The 20434-nt window shown below is 37.5% G+C and overlaps 1 protein-coding gene across 1 annotated transcript in view; it reads left to right on the top strand.

The window, feature by feature from the left end:
- The window catches only part of ADGRV1 (adhesion G protein-coupled receptor V1), a 440955-nt gene that overhangs the window by 191406 nt on the left and 229115 nt on the right, over positions 1-20434 (top strand). Inside the window, exon 82 of the mRNA XM_072958404.1 lies at positions 4348-4448. Coding sequence (XP_072814505.1) covers positions 4348-4448 — 101 coding nt within the window. The remainder of the gene's footprint in view (positions 1-4347; positions 4449-20434) is intronic.

Raw genomic sequence — 20434 nt, 5'->3', positions numbered from 1 at the left:
AGGTTTATCAAAACAGTTTCTATCAAATGGGGAGTTGTTTACAAGAATAGGAGAAAATATGTAAGAACTTTTAAAAAAGTAGTTTGAAGGGATAGCTGCAGGTGATAAAGGTGAGAGCTTAGACTAATTCTAACATGGCATAAAAATGTTAGATTTCTCTTGCTGTGTACATGTGGGTATATTGTTTAGGGAGGCCTTGGCTGCAAGTAACAAAAGACAAGTCAAATATCTTAAGTAAGCAGATTTATTTCCAGGGTTTATTAATTCAGCACCTCAGTGGCATCATCAGGGGCCCAGCCTCTTCTCATTTTTCTGTTTTGCTCTTCTCAGAGGATTTATGTTGTTTTCTCAGCCTTGCCCCTGCATGGTCTTGAGCTGGCTGCAGTGGCTCTAAGCATCCCTCAGCTATGTCTAGGCTTGCCAGTGGAAAGGCACTTACTTGGATCCTGTTTTAAGAGCAATGAAAACTTCCCTGAAAACCACCCAGAGTGTTTTCCTGCACTGCTCTTTGACCAGAATTGTCATAAACAGTCTCCGTCTGGGAAAAGATACAGATAGAAATACAGAGACAAATAAAGGGAGAGCAGCAAGTAACTCTCCTTTGAATATTGTGTCTCTGTCACCCAACACAGCCCCTGACATACAGTAGTTTTTCATTGGCTGCTTGTTAAATTAATAAATATATGAGTATACAGTGTTGATCTGACATCCTCCAATAATGAGATGTACCATTGACTAGGTCAGGTTCATACTTTTAAGTCCTGAACCATCTCGTTTTAGCCATTTTTTATAAAAATTTTTCTGAGATACACTCTTTCTTGCTTTCAGTTTGGACAGTTTAACACAGCACTCTCCAATAAATCTTTCTTCGGTGTTGGAAATGTTCTCCCCTCTTCAGTGTGGTGGCTACTAGCAATGTCTTGTTGAACCCTTGAAATTGGGCTGGCACAATTGGGGCCCCAATTTTTACTTTTATTTAATTTTAATTAATTAAAACTTAAATAACCACTTGTGGCTATTGTATTGAACCTCACAGGTTACCTGGAGGCTGGTCTCCAGGCCACCTCGTCCCTCTGCAATCAACCCTCTCTCTAAAACAGAACTTACATACTCTCAGGAGTTTCATGTTGACTTTTGTTTCACCTAGAAAACTTTTCAGGATTGACAATTTTGTTTCCCTGCCCTTGGCTCATTAGTAACTGTAATCAAGAGACACGATACAGAGGGAAGAGTTTGCAGGAATATGGGAAGCAATAGAGATGAGAACAAAAAGTAGAAAAGGTGACGGTACGGCTAGCATTAGGTGGGAGAATAGGAAAAACCTAAGCTAAAAGGCAAACAACTGATTTACTAATGTAGTGATCATTTGGTTTTGTTTAGATTTATCTGTAGAGAAGACAGAGCTAGATACGTTGATAAAGAAATAAAAAAATTTATAAATATTTTAAGTATATTTTCATGGGAAAAAGTGTTAATGTTTGGCCTCTGGAGAGACAAACTTCAGTAATTTGAAAAGTAAATTCCATTTTTAAAAGGATGCCAAACAATAGATTTTTTTTTTACTGGATGTGCATATTCATATACAAATATTAGTACGTTTATATACATATACACATTCAAATATTACATAGATAAATAAGGTCTTTGGTCTGCTTTTATCATAGCAAAATAATTAGCTGTTCTTTAGAGTTTTGCATATCTAAATCAAAGATTATTAGGTTATCATTTTGTCAAGGATGATTTCTTTTCCCTCTTGTTGTCTAATTGTATAGAAAAGTCATTCGTGTTAGTAAATGGATTAATTGCTTTTTTCCAGCAGAGTCTGTAACCTGTATAATGCTAGGGAAAAAAAGTAAAGTAAAATTATTCAATTAGTTACTTGTTTGTTTTTCTACATAATTGCTAAGGAATCAATTTTTATAAAACTGTTTAGAGTACACCTTTATGTAATACCTGGAATTGTTATACTTTATTTTTTTAAATTCTATTTATAGTTATAACTTTTTGTACTGTATGATTTGCATGTTAAGGGAATTTAAGCCAAAAAATTGTTACAATTTTTAAAAACCTGACTTGTAAATTTAAATCATGTTTGCTAAATACAGCCATTCCAGATCAGATAAGAAGGTAAATACTTAGCATATAGTGTTTTAGGAACTTGGTAACTGAAGTATTTATTTCTTTGAATCAGAGGTAATCAGTATATTTCCCAAGGCCATTTGAGGCTAGGGTTGAGGTTTTTAGCCCCATTATTTGCCCCTAAATAAAAATGCATTTAGATAGCCATCAGATATTATCGTTATAGGCTAATAGAATCTAGCTCATTTTCCTGCCACTGGCTTTGAATCCTGGACTGCCACCAGGTGTCATGCTAGCATTTTATTTTATTTTTTTATGCTGGCATTTTAATTGACGCTTAGTGGACTTAATTATTCCTCATCTGGTCAAGTTTAACTGTGCTAAATTTATATGATGAAATGGAAGTGTATTGGAAAATTACCAAGTTAAGGGAAACGGCTGTGAATAAACTCTTCTTTTGAATTGGAAGAAAACAGTTGACTCATGAGTGTTTCTGCTCAGCCCAGCACTCATTCCTTACCTCACATTGTTACCATCCGGCACAGTAAACCGACTGTGAAGCACGTATTTGTGATCCTGTGGCCTGCAATGAAATAAAAGTTGCAGGACTCTGCCTTTCAGTCAGTGTATTACACACACACACACACACACACACACACACTCACTCACTCACTCTCTCTCTCTCTCTCTCTCGTCTTGACTTTTAGGTGATTTTGACCATCATAGGAAATTCAAAGTATACATTAGTGAATTTGGAGCAACGGCTTCAATAATTTATAAGCTACCTAATAAAGGTGCAAAATCAGACAAGACTCTGCAGTGTCTGGCTATACCTCGTACCTGTGTGGGTGGATTTTGGAGGCAGCCCCAGGAACTGCACACCTGTCCCAGAACACCCCCATGGCAGCCTTCCTAACAATGGATTAGTCTGGATTTCTTGGCCAAATTTCTAGGCCAAAAGCCTTGATGAATGCCAGGCCTTACTTCCTGTGTGGAATTTCGTCTACCTTATTCAGATATAAACATATTGAAAGCTTTTCCCAGAAAGGAGTTATGGGAGGCACTTCTGTCCCGACAGTTAGTCACAGAGCCCATGGGGGCCTTTTGCAGATGCCCAGTCCTTATGTCCACATGTGGTGTACTTTAGAAGTTTGTTCCATAGCTTCAGAAAGAATAATGCAGAAGTGAAATGTTAAATAAATGCAGTGTCTCCTGTTTGTCAAGGAGGCGTTGATAAATGAGGCAGTGCATGCAAAGTACCTGGCCAAACGGCACACACAAGCCACTTGTTATGTTTCGGTAATTCTTAGACAAAATAACCCTGTTGAGGATGAGAGTGGAATAAAAGGCTTAAGGAATAAAGCAAATGGGTTACCTTATGCAGCATATTTTTTATTTTAAAAGGCAGGAAATATTTAAAAAATACATATACACTCTACATTTAAAACCTAGCATTAAAAGAAATTTATACAAATTGCAATATAAAAGATTTATATTGCCACTCTGTCACGGATGTAAAAGATTTATGGGTTAGTCCTGCGGTTCTTCCCCTTGAAGTAGTATAAGTGAACTATAGGTGAAGTCAAGATTTAAAGAAAGTAATAATAATTTTCTTCACACCACTTAGAAATGTAGATGTTTAGGTTAAAATCATCTCGGCGGGTAGAACACGTTTTGTTCCTAATTTGGGCACCCAGGAGCATACATTGCCTTTGAAATTCATAATTACTACTAATTAAATACTGTTGTAATTACATAACTATTCTTAGTGGATAAAAAGGGTTAATTTCCAAACCTGAGTTTTGGTAGCACCATTCACAGTTTTATGCCTGAAAAGTCCTATTCACTTCCCTTAATATCTCTTATTTAGCCAAACCACCTGTTCTTAGAAAATTAGATTGGAATTTGGTTCTTTTCTTAAACAGTAAACCTTGTCTAATGGAGACATAGGAAACCAATAGTTTAATGAAATGATTAATTTGCTTAATTTGTGCTTTTTATTTTATTTATTTTTTTAGTAGGGAAGTGGACAAGTATATATTAGAAATTTAAAGTTACCCTTTGGGCTTAAATGATAAGTGTGAAGATTTTATATGTCTTATAAAGTGGAGTAGATTAAAATTGCCGTATGACTATTCTCAGCAAAGCTGTGCTGTGTGGCATAGGCAGGCTTCAGGCTTTATGTGCTTAACATTTCTGGAGATTTTCTTGATGCTCCTGTTTGTTCATGGATTTTAAAACCACACATGGGCTTTTTCGTTCCTACAGGTCTCTGCCTGGCTGTCCTTTCCCATGTCTTCTGTGCCAGGTATTCCATGTTTGCAGCTAAACTTCTGACTCACATGATGGCAGCCAGCTTAGGTACACAGGTAGGAGAGCTCTGGGGTTTCTAACTTTCGTGAGATGTTCATGTTTCTTCTTCTGTGGTCCTTGAACCAAATGTATCAGTAAAGTTTAATTTCCACTTGGTTGAAATAAGCTTGTTTAATTTTGTAGTGGAAGAGGATGAGGAAGGAAAGCAGTAGAAGGAAATGAGAGTATCAGGTCTAAAAAGTATGTTTTATGAGCTTCTTTCTTTAGAGAAGTACTACTTATAAGAAAATGGCTGCTTCTTATCTGAAGCATCATCTTTTCAACTTATATATGTGAAATATATTGTTAGTGTGTATATATATTAAAATTAGCACATCTTAATCTGTTTGAATATAATATACTCTGTTACACATCCTTTATATGGAGGTCATTAAAATGATATCTACTGTGAGACATCCGGATAATATATTTTGCTTCATTTAATATTATAGAATACATTTTGGTAGAACATTCTTTTTTTAAATGTTGTTCAGGTGTTCACGGCAGAAGAAATAGTGTGAAAAATGTTGTCATTCATTAGCATACAGTTTAAAGACCAGAAGGCAGATCAAATGCCTTTTCTGTCATGAGGTACTCAGAAATCTAGAACTATAGATGTCCATGTAGATCTAATTCAGTGTGGTAAGTGTGAACATGGATTATTTGTGAAAATAGATGAGGACTTAATTTTCTGTGAAGGTCAAGGAAGTCTTTATAGGGGAGGTGATATTTGGGCTGGGAATGAGAAGTTCATGCAATTTGTTGATTAGGGGAAAGATGGGCATAGATGTTTGTATAAGCAAACAGAAAAAAGCATGATCATGTCTGTGTTAAGCCTGTAATTACAGATCCGGATGATAAGAATGTGCTATATAGTGTTATTATTGAGAAAACTTTGTAGTAGTATTTTATAAAATAAAATTTCTACTTTTCTGAGTGGGCAGGGGCACTTTTGATGTGCAGAAAGTGCTGGTTCCTGATTGGGTGCTGTTATATGTGTGTGTTCAGTTTACATAAATTTATTGTGTTTGCACTTAGGATTTATACACTGTCTTTTAGACTGCTAATGGCATTTTATTGAACAACATACAGAACTTTAAAAAATAATACTAGTAGAGGAGCTGAAATACTAAAAAGGAAAATTATCTGGGACATTGGACTCCTCTTGCCTTTTTTGGTCCCAGGAGTGAAAATAACATGTGTAAATTTCATAACTTTTTTTAGGGAACAATTAAGTGCTGAGTTCTAAGTAGAAGGTCCCAGATTGTGCTTTTAAAGTACCTATGAACTATGAGAGGTAACAGCTGTTTCCAAAGAGGGGCTTACATGGAGTTTGACAAAGCTATTTATACTGCCTTGTTAACTATCTTAGCTGTCTCATCTTGTCTTTGCTTCTTGTGTTTAAGATCTTAGAAAACCCGCCTTCCATAATTAGAGTTTACTTGGCTGTGTTCACCACCCACTCTGGTGATTTTTTGGCAGCAGAATTTGTACAAGTCTTAATTATAGAACCATAGAATTACAGACAACTCTTCAGTGTCCTAGCAGACAAATTTGCTCATGTCTAGGGATATGAAAAAAAGACTTAGGATTTATATCTTGGGACATTGCCTTCCGATTCACATTATACTTAACATTAATTTTGGAGAAAATGGTTAGTTAAATCCATGTTTTTCAGTATATTTTTAGAATAGATGAAGCAATGTGGCATGAAAAATCCTATAATGTATGACTTGTGACATGAAATAACTAAAAAACAACTTCCTTAGTTTATTTTTGGCAGGAAAATTATTGATATGCTGTTGATAGAAAGTACTGTTTCCTCAAAATTTTTGACCTATTTTGACTTTAAAAATACTCTTTAAGGAGAATAATTTTCTCCCTTTAAACTATTTAGCCCAGACTTAAAAATTCTTAGACTCTCCAAAAACAGAAATGAAGCTGACTGCAAGAACTTGGGCCCACCCTCTCATTTCTAAATATTGAAATCATGTTTATATCTCCATTTTACAGAATCTTGCCAAGGTTGAGGGGGATTCTAGTTTTAGTCTCAGATCTCTCACCTGGGATCCTCCATCAATGTTATGTTCACATCTTTCAAGTTTAAGTTTCCTCTAGAGAAATCTTCAAAAATACAGTTTGGCCTGTGGTTATTCCGCTAAAAGAGTGAAAATCCTCTAGCTGACCTCAAGTATTTCAGTTGTGAATACGCTGCAGACAGGTCTGCTAAGACCATTCAGTTTCAGATCTTTATTGCTGACCCAGAACTAAGTTGAGTGACTTTTGTGGGAAAGGGAAGAATGGAAACGTGGTCTCTGACGTCCTTTCAGGGCAGTGTGTCAGTGAGGCAGGCGGTCAGCATCAGGAGAATGTGCTCGTCTGCCTCTACTTCTAGAAATAGGTATTGTGTCTAATATTCCTGCTTTAAAAGGCAAAAGATTCTCCTTTAATCTGAAATTTATGCTATTCAGGCATCATTGAGAACCATTGACTATAAATTACCAGCAGGTGGCAGTAAAAGATTCTTTTTTCCTTTTTTGGGCAAAACCAGTTTTTAGACTCTAGCAAAGATGGAGTTCAGTAGAAAACTTGCAGTGGTTTCGCAGCACTTCTCTCACTGGGCTAGAGAGTATTCTTCTGCAACACAGCAAATACGCATTTGTGATTTTCTACCTTTCTCTCTATCCCCTTTGTTCAGAATTGAACTGATGAGTCTGTGAGGCACTGTAAGAAAGCTATACATCACTGGCTTGGAATATATCTTTCTGTCATTTATCATTTATAGTTAGATTCAGGGGCATAACGTTCTTTTCATTATATCTATGTTGTTATAAGCTTTAAGAGCTGTGTTGTTATAGAAAAATATGTTTATTGAAATGTCACAGAAGTTTTGAGATAAGATCTGTATTTTCAGTATTGTTTATTTTAGAAGTATGTATTTTTCTTCAGTGCCAAGTTAATGTTTCTCACTTACCTAAAAAAAGATGATTAAACGTCAAAAATTGTGAGACCATTATTTTTAAATATGAAGTGAAAAACAACAAACAGGTTTTCATGGCTTTGGGTGATATTTCTCGGAACAACATCTAATTATATCTTTGGAATTTTTATCTTTGAATCGCATTGCCAGCCCGTGTGTGCCCTGATAAGTCTGGTAAACAGCGAGGACAAAGGACAAGTTTGCAGTTCAGTGTTCTCGGTTTTGGGGGTTCTGTCAGGAAAAGCAATTCTCCAAATCTAAAAAAAGAACAGAAGTTTCTTCACAGAAAACATGATGATAAGATAGAACTACATTTACTCTGATTAATAAACTTAACCAGGGGAAAACATTTGGGTTTTTTTTTCCCCTCTGTTTTTTGTTTGTTTGCATGGCCTTAAGCACATTTTCTGAAACTGAAGAGCAAATTAGTCTAGAAAAAAATTCTATGTAAACGTATTATCTGAATTCAGATGACACCAAATATCTGAGAATTTGAAATACTTAAATATTAATTTTTGGTAGCCACTGGATGTGCAGGAGTTTTTGCTTACATGGGCCATCTCCTCATGAAAGGACAAGGAAAATGCCTTAAAATTTAGAGGACTGTTCTTTGGAATTTAGCATAAGTTGGACTGTCAGTGACTTGTAAGTTTTCCTCATTCTGTAGCATTTTGGGATGTCATTCTGCAATGTCATTTTATTTCCCAGTTAGGATCCTGCTCAGATACTACTGCCAATAGATTCTGCTTTAATCTGCAGTTTATGTCGTTCTGGCTTTGAATATCCAGCACCTTCGAGATTCAGAATCATTGGCCGCACATGACTGAAGCCAGAAGCCGACTGTGACCTCTCCAATACTGATTCCTTCTGGCTACTCCAGGGCCTGGCTTCTCTCCTGCAGTTTGCACTGGTTTGTTGACAGTCAGCCCAAGAAAGTCATTGTGTGTGTAGGGTCTGGAATCATGTACCTAATGGGCATACTTTTGTGGGTTGAGCAGAGTGAGGTAGAAATTGTGAAACGGTCATTTATCAGAAGAGATTTCTCATTAGTTGGAAACTTTAGTTAATTGCTTGTTGAGCAGAGTAGCCTTTGTTATTTCTGCTTTTGTTATTTAAGAGAAAGGAATTTAAGAGTTTAAGCACAAAGATCAAAGTTAGACCTTGCTTTGAGGATTGGGAACTTGAGAAACACAAAGGGTCATTATTCAGTAGAACATTAATGATTATGTGTTAGTGCAGGTGTCAGTGGATTAGGAAAGTGTTTCCTAAAGTTAAAGGGAGGCATCTTGTTAAAATTTAAATACTAGATCATTAACTCTGGGTGGGTTTCTGGATCCTGCTTGTTGAGAGATCGGGTTAGCTGTGTAAATGACCTGAGTGAATTCTGGCTGTTGCTACTGCTGCTGCTGTTAGTATTATTATTATTATTAAACCCATGGTATCAATCGATTTTCTTTACTATAAAAAATTATTTGTTGAAGAAATTCTATTAATTAAATTTTTGTCTTCATTTAAAGTGTCATTGCCATGAAACCACTTACAACTATTTATCTTTCCTTCCTGAAGGGAAGACTTCTGCTGCTGCTTCTGGTTTTCTTTTTTCCCCCTGGGGTTACTTAGAAAAGACCCTCAGACAAGGGAACTAATGTACCACTGAGAGTACAAACTAGGCTTTTATTTTGGTCTTTCTCACAGCATTTCACACTTTGTAGAGCTTCTCAGTGTTGTTTTTGGATATAAACTGGTAGAATGAAAGTAAAACCAACCCCACTGATTCTTTCCTATAAAGAGCTTGTAAGGGCCCCTCTTTAAATAGTATTGAGTATGTATGGCTTTTATTTTATTGTACAAAAATTTGAGGTATTTAACTGTACCTGTTCTTCGTGTAGAGGTAGATTTGGTGAACATGAGTAAAGAGCATTCTGCACACAGATATGAATATACATGTGAGTTGAGCTTATTAAACCATTTGATTCTAATTTAGATGTGCTCGTTAACGTGGCCAAAGTATTGTCATGTTCATGACTCTGAATGCCCATTCAACCATCCGGTAGTGAAATTAAAACAAAAAAAGTTGAATAAATTCTGCTTATTCTACATCAGAATCATCAGTCATCTACGAACTCGACCACTTCCACCTTGTCTGCCATATACACAATATTGAGATTGAGCTAACAGGAAATACCAGGCAAGATACGCACACACAGGGCGTGTAAATAACAGTCTGAAAATTAGCCTCATGGTAAAAGCCAAGCTGTGTGTAGAAGAAGGCCCCCTCTTGCTGGTGTACCACGTGGTACTGCATAAGCTGTGGGTGGGGCCTCGGCTTTTCCACGGAGCAAATGGATTCTGACTTGGTTGTTGAAAACTGTCTAAGATTTAAAGAAATAGAATGTGGCACATTTTAGGCAGGGAAAAGAACGAGAATAAAGACCTGGAGGGTGCCGTGACCCTGGGAGTTCTCCTTAGGAAAGGCCTGCGCCTGTGCGTGAGAAACAGATAAGCTGACGGCAGGGAGGTAGTTGTATACTGTCTGGGAACTGTTGGGAGTTATCGATGGAGTTAGTCCAAAAGGGCACGGTATGAAAGAATTGCTTCAAAGAGTTAATCTGGCAATTAGGGAAGAAATTAAAAATGGATTAAAGTAGAAAAAAGTCTGGAATGTGGCAGATCAGTGTAGAGAGGCAGGGTGAGCAGCTTTTACCATCATCTGGTGGTGATGGGTTGTGAGCTTGGACAGTGGTAGTGGCAATGAAAATCTAAAGGAAGGAATAAGAACTCATAAAAACACTCCATTTTGCTCTATGAAAGTCTTACTATTTCAGTGTTCTGTTTAAATCAATTCAAAAGTTGCAATGTAAATTTTATTTTATTTAATAAACATTGCTATAATACCTACTAAGCATTATGTGAGGTAGGTACTAGCACTGTTCCTGTTCCACAGCTGCAGAAACTAAGGCACAGAGAGTTGTAAGTTACTTGTTGTCCTAGGTCACAGAGTGACGAGTCACAGAACTGGTAATTGAGCACCTGCAGCCTGTAACCACTATGTATGTATACTTCCTCATAAATCATAAATCAGTGAGATTTACTCTGTCACCAAAGGGGTAGGTAGCCTCTTCCATTTAAGCCATAGGAGAGGCTGAACGTTTTAGTGGATGGAGAGGAATATGTGCGATTTGGGGCATCAGGGGTGCAGAGTTCCTATAGCATATTTCAGCTGCTGATTTAAATGGTAGCTACTAAACACAGTGGTCTCAACACTGTAAAATAGTTCTTTGAGATGGGTTGCGGAGAGACCCTGATTGTAGAACGCACGTGACTGGTGACACAGAGGCTTTGCCTTTATGGCAATGAAGTAAGTGAAAGCTGCATGTATTGCTTTATTCACTCTTTATAACAACCAGATGAGGTAGGTACTTTAATCATCCCTATTTCACAGACGGGAAAAAAATGGGACTAAGAGAAGTTCGATTACCTGCCCTAACCTTCATAGATTGAATGTGGCAGCTGGAACAGTTCTAACTCAAGTCCCTCTGGCTCCAAAACCTACGTGTTTAAAACGCTATGACGTGTGGAATGAGAAGGATCATTAGAAGCAACTAATTAAAGTGTTGTTAAAGGTTCTGGGGCCAAGGAAGGAAAAAAAGGTTTCAAATGGAAGGATTTAGCATCAGTTGAGAGATTAGTCCTCCAATTTGGCAAGAACAAGGTCACTGGAGATCTTGGAGAGAGATGAGGAAAATAAGACATAAGAAGTTAGGGGGTTCAGTGGGTGGGGAGGAAAAGGAAGGGGCTGTTTCCGACCACTTCTGAGAGAAGTTTGGTGGTAAAAGAAGGGGGCTGTGGGTGCACAGAAAGAGGGAACAACTCTGGTGCCTCTTATATAAAAAGTTTGCTGAAGGGAAACTGGACCCTGGGGGTTGCAGCTACCACCTCCATTGGTCCTTTTCTTGAAGTGGAAGCTTCCATAGCAGCTCGATGAAAGGGTAATAGGAATTAGTAAATTTCTCTTTGGTCCATGGTTTTAGTTATACTTTTGATTACTTCAAAATTTTTTCTGCCTGAAGCAAGTGACTTCCTCCTAGTGTGCCTAACCTAATCATGTTATCTTTAGGAAAAGGTTAAAATGCTAGTGTGAGCTCTTATTTTTTCCCAGTTCTTGAATCCAAATGTTCATTGATGACCTTACATCTTTGATATTACTAATTTCATGTGACTGTGTAATTAGTAATGAAATAAATTTGTAACTAGTGATTATCAAATAATTTTACAATCCATTCTGTAACCAGAAATATTAATATGCTATTCACAAGTTTGTGCTTTGAGGGATTAAAATGATACTGGTATTTAAAATGGAGTAAAACCTGAATATTGATCAAAGTATTAAATTTCAAAGGAAGTAATACATTTTATTTTTGCTTTCTTAAGAACACATTTTCTTTACATACCAATTTTTTTAATCCTTGAAATCTTTTAATAATAATATCCAGCTCCTTTTTTCAGCAAGCTTCAAAGTTCAGCTCCACCGTAGACTCACTAAATCGAAAATAAGTGAATGCCAAAGATACAAAAATAGTATCGTGGTCACACTACTGGGAAATTCAAACTTTCCCAAATGCTGAAGTAGCAAAGCAACAGAAAGAGTGAGTAATATTCTGAATGAGGCTACAGTGACATTATCATGTTTGCAACATGGCTTTTGTTACTAGGAAAAATTGTGAAGCAAATCCAGACTTTACCAGAAAATACCAGTTTGGAATCTTCTATTACAGCCTCAAAAACATAAACTATCCTTGACTTTTAAAAGACTTCTTTTGATCTCCCTAAGTAGGGAAAATCAGCATCTGAGAAAAATTGTTTTTATGAATATTTACTTAAAGCCTCTAAAGGGGCTTTAAGTAACAAATATGGAGTGCAGGAGGAAGAGTCCCAGGTTTGGAACTAGAGGGACAGATGGGCTGATATCCCTGAGCTGTATCTGAAAAATCATTAGAACAATAACAAGGCCTGCCCGGCAGAGTTGTTAAGATGATAATAGGTCATGTTCAAAACACTCGAAACACAAGGTCTGGGGAACAAACGAGGGGCAAAGGCAGAGAGAGGGCAGGATGATTCTTGCTGCCACTGAGCACTGCAGAGGCCCCTTGGGTTCTGCACGGAGTCCAGAGATTTGAATGCCCTCTGGAGAGCGAGCCTGCTTTCCGCTTCTGGAGGTTTTCTTTCATCAACCGCATGGGCAGTGGCCATCTTTCCAACCCTGTGCCTTTTTAAATAACGGGCTCTGTTGTGCCTGTCAACCACACCTCCGCTCCACTGTTCCGGGAGGGCTTTTGTGCTGGTCTGCACTGCGTGTATACACTCTATTAATTTTGTTTATATTTTCTAAATGAGACTTTCCCCCCTAATCTTGAGTATTTTCTAAGTATTTGTGTCTTTATTGCTTGTGTTGAATTGTTAGAAACTTAACAACTGGAGAGGTTATATAGATTGATTTGAAAAAACTCTATATGTGAATGTCTATGTGTATGTGGTATGATCTTGTGGATGTGTTGTGTGTACATTTGAAATTTGAAATAGGCATATTTTTAATACAGAGACACTATTAAATGAAACAGTATTGCTAAGGATACCATAAGCACTTGATCTGCAAAACGCCATGTAATCCTTAAACACACCGTGAGGCCATCAATGTTATTATTGCCTCTGTGTTTCACATGAGAAATATGAGACTCCAGAAGATTTTGTCATTTGTCCCAGGCCCCACACAAGGTCATCTGTCAACTCCAGTGCCCTATCTCCCTTTCAGCCCCTCTGGGAAAGATACCTCAGAACCCCTCAATGGTGCCTTTCCCCTCCACTTCCATGGAACATGATAGTATGGTCCCTTGCAGTTTTTTAAAATAGCCTTGTCAGAATAGAATTCATGTGCCATGTATTTCACCCATTTAAAGTGTACAATTCAGTAGCTTTTAGTATATTCATAAGAGCTGAGCACTGATTTCCACAATTAGTTTTGGTTTTTTTTGGAGCTTTATTGAGGTTAACATTTGCTACCATACTCATCATGTTAGTAGACCTCTCTTTAATCCTTTTGGCTCCTCAACATCCTGCTTCCTTTTGTGGATCTTTTCAATTTGTGGCCCTTACAAAATTATTTTTGACATTTCCATGTACATCTGTAAGTCCCAGGAAGTTATGTCTGGGTTTTAGCCGCTTGCTCTACCAACAGAGTGTCTTACATTTAATTGCCTATTGGCCTAACTGAGCTTTCAGTTCCTAAGCAGAGATTGTTCTTTTTTCAAACCATGTACTCTGTGCAACGGTATGTAAGAGGGCCAAATTAACAGCAGTTTTATATTAAAGGAAAGTAGCCTTTTCTATAGGCTTGTTAGTTGTGTGAGTCCAGAACACCTTTCTTGCAGAGCCCCATTTGGATCGCATCCCCCAGGAACATATACTCTGTGTTCTGCCAGGGATGAGGAGGAATTTGGTTTGGGGCACTATGTTTTGGTTGTAAGGGGGAATGTTTTTGCCAACTTGAAATATTTACATGTCACATATGGACAACCAAGTGCATTTCTTGGCCAAGTTTTATGTGCATAATAAGATGGTGTGTACCAGTGATTTTATGGAGCATGGCCTGGAAACCAAGAAACTCCACAGCCACCCAGACCTCACCTCTAAGCCCCATTCCAAGCCAGTTTATGCCCTTACTCCTTCTGGAATACTGAAATCAAAGTTAAATGCAAGTCAGCTTCTGCATTCATATTCTCAAATTTTGCATACTGTAAAACTTTTTAGTATGGGTGTCCCTTTTTAAATTTACATGTAGTATTAACCATATTTGGGAATTAAATTCATTTTCTCTCTCTGCTTCCAAAGTGTATCTCAATTGTGTTCTCTTCTATCGCTGTTTACCATTATCATGCTCGTCTAAGCCATCTGTCTTTTATGGTAGCTTCCAGATTATTACCCATGGTTTCACTCTGGTCCCTTCCTTTATAGTTTGTTCTCTTCTTGGTAGCCAGAGGAGTCATTTTAAAGACTAAATTTACTCAAATCACACTCCCACATAAAATCCTTCAGTAACTTCCTACCACACATAACAGAGAAACTTCTGACCTCCGTCCAGCAGACTTTTAGGATCATCTCTGCATACTTGGACCTCACCTCCTCCCGTCTCTACCAGTCATCAAGCACCAGCGACACCGGACACTTTTTGGTTCCTGAAACATGCCACCTCCTTCTAGTCCTGGGCCCTGGGTTCCAGTTAATCTCTGAGCTTGGGAAACTCTGCCCTAGTGCTTTGCTCATTCAGGTATTCATTCATCCATCCTTCATTCACAGTCAGCTCACATATTATCACCTCAGAACAGCCTCCCTGAGTAGCTCTCCTGCCTCACAGTATCACATATTGTTATGTTTACTTCCTATCACACATCGATACGTGAATTCTCTTGCTCATTTATTGTACTCTGTCTCTTTCCTTGCTCCCTATTTCCCGCCTCCTAGAATGTAAACTCCATTAGATCAGGAATCGCTTGTCTTGCTCATTGCAATGTTTCTAGCACCCATAAAAATCTTTTTGGAGCATACTAAATTTCCAACAAAAATTGGAAACAATAAAAATAATTATTTCTTTAATAGTAAAATTCAGTAAAATAATGAAACAGTGAAGTGAAAGGAAGTTGTAGGCTTGAGCCTTATGAACATTCTTCAGCAATTTAAAAACTCACCTATCACCATTTTCTCATGAAAATAAACTTCCTATATTCTCAGTTCCTTAAAGAAAAATTAGAATTAAAAAGAAATTATTCATATTCTTAAAGAATTGTAATGTTGTAGTGATCTACAACTTATAAACAAATAGCAGTATAAATCTTGGTTTATAATTTAAATAGGTTCAATTCACAATTAGTTTTTCCACAAAAATAGTTATAGAGAGAAGTTGAGATCCCAAGCCAGCCACCAAAGGCTTTTAGCTTTTAATCTGACTATTCTGGGTCCTAATAGCAATTTTTCTTCACGTTAAAATACATTTTGATTTCTTGTTGGAAACATCAAGAAAACCCTTGCTGCTCTCACAGCCTCTATTACCTGGCTCTCTTTCCTTCAGAAATCTGTATAAGCAGACAGTGAGTGCTCAGGATGGGGTGGGGAGATGGGAGAGGGAATTAGCACAGAGACACAGACTTCTTGACACCAGCTTCCTGAGTCTGGGTAGATGCTTCTGCAAGTGAGTTGGATGGCAAATGTGAAGGTTTTCCGAAGCTTGTGGACATAGTATGGGGCTAGAGATTTGCCTCATAAAGCAGCTGTGTTAAGTTCATGTTGAGAAGCAAGGGTAGAGATGAGAGAACCACTATAGTACACAGAGAAAGTTGTATATTATTCCATAGTAAACTTTCTATATTCCACAGGAATAATGTTTTGTGTTAAGACTGGGTGCAGACACTCAAGGTAGATAGTAACTAATTATAATAGCCATTTCTAATAAATAGTTAAATAGTAAATGTCTTTAGTGCCAGAGGTTGTTGTCATATTGATAGTATTAGTGCTGGGATGAAGTACTCCAACGTACTGTAATATGTCTAGACGTAATGAACAATCCTGCCATGCTTAGGTCATGTTTATAATCGTGATGAAACCACTGTTAGTTTCTGAGTTTATAATCCCCAAAGCCTTTAACCTATGAGTAACTGAAAGCATTCATTATAATGCCTGGTATTACAAGTGAGTTAATGAGACATAACCACCACAAAACGCAATTCCTTGCCCCAAAAGAAATTTTTAAAAATTAAAACCTTTGCATTTAAGGAGTGTGGTTTTATACCTTGGAAATCTTTAGATAAAGAAGTGAAAGTGTTGGTTAATTTTTTTTTGCCTCTTTGTATCTGCCCAGAGATGTGTTTAATAAATATTTGTTTTAGAAGGGCAATTATAAGCATTTTAAATTATACAAATAGAGGCGTGTAGGTATTGCTTACACAGTTTTTTCACTCCACAGAGGTACAAAGGCTGGAGAGTTTAAGAGATTAACCCCAGGAAGACAGAGTAGCTGAAGTGCCAATGTCAGCTCAGGTCATGGTCATCATTACTGTTAACTCACTAGGTACTTGTGAGACTCCATAAAAAATGGTCTTAATAGTGTACGGACAGTCTATACTTGAGCAATTTTCAACTCTGAGGATTAGGAATTGCTCTTTGAAAATGTTTGTCAGGGTTAATTATTGAAGACTCTTGTGTGAATATAGAAAAGTCAAATGAGGGCAAGCAGGTCTGTCTGCTACCTCCTGTTTGAGTCTTAGAGCAGTGGAAAATATATTTATCCTCTCTGTAACAAAGGGAGGAGGACCTTTTCTGAAATGTTTGTGGCAGCCCAATTTATATTTGTCTCCTTGACTATACAACCACCATTCATTGTTCCCATTCTGTAAATATTTAGTGTCATAAAAAATATATCAAGCTCTTTGCTAGGAACTGTGGACATAAAAATAAATAAGACATAGTTTAGACCCTGGAGCACTTATAGTCTACCAGGAAGGGGATAATTGTGTAAATAAATGAATGCAGGGGAGTGGGATAGGCATGTGGTAGTCAGTACAGCATGCAATGGCCACCACAAAAAGGGGAGTTATTCTATCCAGGGTGAGGGGTGGGCTCAGGAAAATCTTTATAGAGATAAGAATGCTAAAGTTGTCTTGAAAGATGAGAAGTCTTCACCAGGTAGAATGTACATATAATTAAAATACAGACATTAGTAAAGGCAGAGGAATGGGTTATGTCTGGCAGGATCCGTGATGCCAAAAGGATTGCTCCACATTGGATTTTATTCTGTTTATGTTGCAAGGCTCCAAGGATGGTTCTTCTGGTTAAGGGTTGATGCTGAGGAAAGGAGAAATATTTCTGCTCCAGACCTGGAGGAGATGGAGAGTTAGTCTCCATACCCGAGCAGAACTGATACTTGGGGAAGGAACAGGAAACAAGAATTTTTTATAGATTTTTGTAGGATAAAAATTTGGGTGCCACAGATACATTTTTGTGTCTCATGAGCATTTTTCTTAGAAATGTGCTAACTTGTCTAACCTGAAAAGGCTGACATATCCAATTCTATACCACTCTTCATAAAAAATCAGAATTCTCTATTCTGTAAAGTGTCAGTAGGGGTTCAGGTTTTTTTTTTTTTTTTTTTAGTCTTTTACTAATGCATGAGTTAATACCTCTTTGAAATTGAAGCATTCATTATGCATGGAGTTAAAAAGCTATTTCATATTTTAAAGAATAATTCCAAAACAACTCTGACAAACTCTTTGTTATTAGTTCTAGTGAAGAAATAGGGAAAAGTTATCAGGTAAAAAATATTTTTCAGTGTTACTTCAAATATAATCTGCAGTCATGTGTTAAAGACCCATAAAGGCATAAATCATTAGAGCTTCATATATTGCAATATTTAAGCGTCTATAAAAAGTATTGCTGTAATACTACATTTTATATACCTGTTAAGTAAGCCCTAGGAACAAAATTCTGGGGGACAAAAAACCTACAATGAAATTATGATAACTCCAACTATAATGGTAGGAGATATATCCCATGTATATTTTCCATGACACTAGCCTTTGTGAATTTACTATTCTTGAAGTGAAGATACAATTCAGAGCATAGAGAAATGCACTGAAAATACCCCAGGAGAATACTTATGGTGGTGTTTTAAATTCAGCAAGTGTAACTTTTTTCTAAGTTATTTATAGGCTATACAACAATATAAGCCATTCTTTCCTAAATAGAAGCTAGTCTGAGAGAATAGACTTCCGGCAGAAGTGGCTGCCGTTAGAGGAGAGGGGAAGCTGAATTCAGGCAGTTTTGTGAGAAACTAGAAAAGAGGAAGCAATTTGGCTTCACAATCCGCCACTGATGTTTGATTTACTCTCTTTGGAGTTTCCATGTAGCTGCCAGGTTACGTATAACGCACGCTGCCTAATCCTCGGAGGGCTCTCTCCCAGCCCGCGTCTGAGTCAGTGGTGCCGGGAGAGGGGAAGCAATTTGAGGAAAAGATTGTTTATCACTGGGGTTTAACATGGAATTAGAAGGCTGCAGTAGGTGGTTTCGAACACCACTGGAATACTGTTTTGTATAAATTTAAAAGATGTATTTAGCATCTAGTCCTAGATGTTAATTAGGATCTCATACTGAAGGGCACCTTCTTTCCACTCCTTTGGGGGCAATTATGAAAAGTCAGAGACGTATTTTTAATAAATACTTCCTATCTTTACAGTCATGTATCAATTCTGTGTGAGACTAAATAATCAAACTGACTAACAAACCCCAAAGCAGTCATATCATGTCCTTTGGAAGATTATCATCTAGGAAATGGTGGGGGTGTTTACACAGATAGAAAACAAGAGAAAACAAGGAAAGCCTGAAATCGGCCGCATGAACGTGGTGTGGCTGTCACACGTTCTTTGTTGTTGGACATTTACACTTTTCCCCACTTACAGATGATCATTTATTTGAGGGGAAGGACTCTAATCACTTTTGTTTGTTAAATCTCTTTCTGCGGACAGACTGGGACAAATGGGAGAAAAAACCATTGACCAGCTGCGCATGAGTAATTCTTTCCCTAGAATAACCCTGCTTCAGCTTTCAAGTGGAGAAAGGCTTGGGGAAGGTGTTGTGGAAATAAGGTGCTAGACGCAGGCATGTTCGGAAGGAGGCTTTTGCTGCTCTTCTCCCCGTCTGCAGGCGGGAGGAAGGGAGTGGAGCAGCCACCAGCAGAAGCAGAGTGGGGACTCCAGATTCCCTTCCATGATTCACAACACAAGAATGGAGCCCCAGATTCCCCCCTCCCACTGTCTTCCGGAAGTCGTGTTGAGAGCCGCAGGAAAGATAGGCTTACTCTCCCAAGTAAATCCACTTTTCATGTACATTGGAAGAGGGATCCATGTGCACATTTTGAAATGGAGAAGTGTCCCTGAACAAGATGAGATATAAATTTTGAAATAAGATTTTGAAAGAAAAGAACAAATCAGTTTTCATTCAGATAAATAAGGTATAACATTATGGGAGTAAAATAATTAAGACTTTTTAAGTTTAGGTTTAAATTTTAAAATATGTGATACCTGGTTATTTTGAATATGGAAAAGCTGATTCTCCTAATCAAAGGAGGTTTGACTTTTCCACTGCTTCCTTCTAAGGGTTAGCTGTGTATCTTGAAGTTTCAGTTTTTTTTTTTTTCATGGTACTGCTTTGATTTGTTTGGTTTTTTCCCCCCTTCATTTTCCCAAATGATGTGACATTTAATTTTAAATTTTAATTCAATTAAAGTAAACTCTTTTAGGAATCTGTTTTTAGGATTTTTTCACTTTATTTATGTAAGTTTTAGAGAGGTAATGGCATTATAATTATATTCTCTTTGAGCTCCTATTATAATCCAGAGACTAAGTAGATGCTACTCCACTCTGTTCTCACAGTAGTGCTATCAATAGGCATTACCGTCTTCATTTTATAGCTGAGGAAACTGAGTCTCACGGAATATAATTACATTTTTCCAAGATACCATAACTACGAAGCTGACTTAAGATTTGAACCCACGTGTGTCTGATTCCTTTTATCCACTAAACTACCCACAAAGGTGTGCGTGCATATCATGTGTATGTCACAAGTGCATGATGTATGTCTTACGTAGCAGTACTTTCCCCTTTTCCTGGAAATTAGTGAAGGCTTTAGCCAGACAGATGAAATTTGAATGGAGTTGGAGGGTGGGGGTAAAGCATTTTGAGTGAAGAAACCAGAATGAGTGACACCTTGGGTTTAAGAAAGTGCAGAACATGTTTTTAAAATCCCCAGAGAAGGACACTGTGCATCATCTATGAATGAGGGTGTTGGGGGAAAAGCTTGGAAAGGCAGATCCAGATGAGCTTATGTGAGACCTTGAAAGCTCGATTTAGAGGTTTACTTTCTAGACATTGGAAGATTTCTGTCAGAGAAATGACATGATCAGAAGGTCCATCCCAGAGGCACCTC

Source organism: Vicugna pacos, chromosome 3, assembly GCF_048564905.1.
Source record: "Vicugna pacos chromosome 3, VicPac4, whole genome shotgun sequence".
NCBI classification, from domain to species: Eukaryota; Metazoa; Chordata; class Mammalia; order Artiodactyla; family Camelidae; genus Vicugna; species Vicugna pacos.
This window is presented reverse-complemented; position numbering and strand designations above follow the sequence as displayed.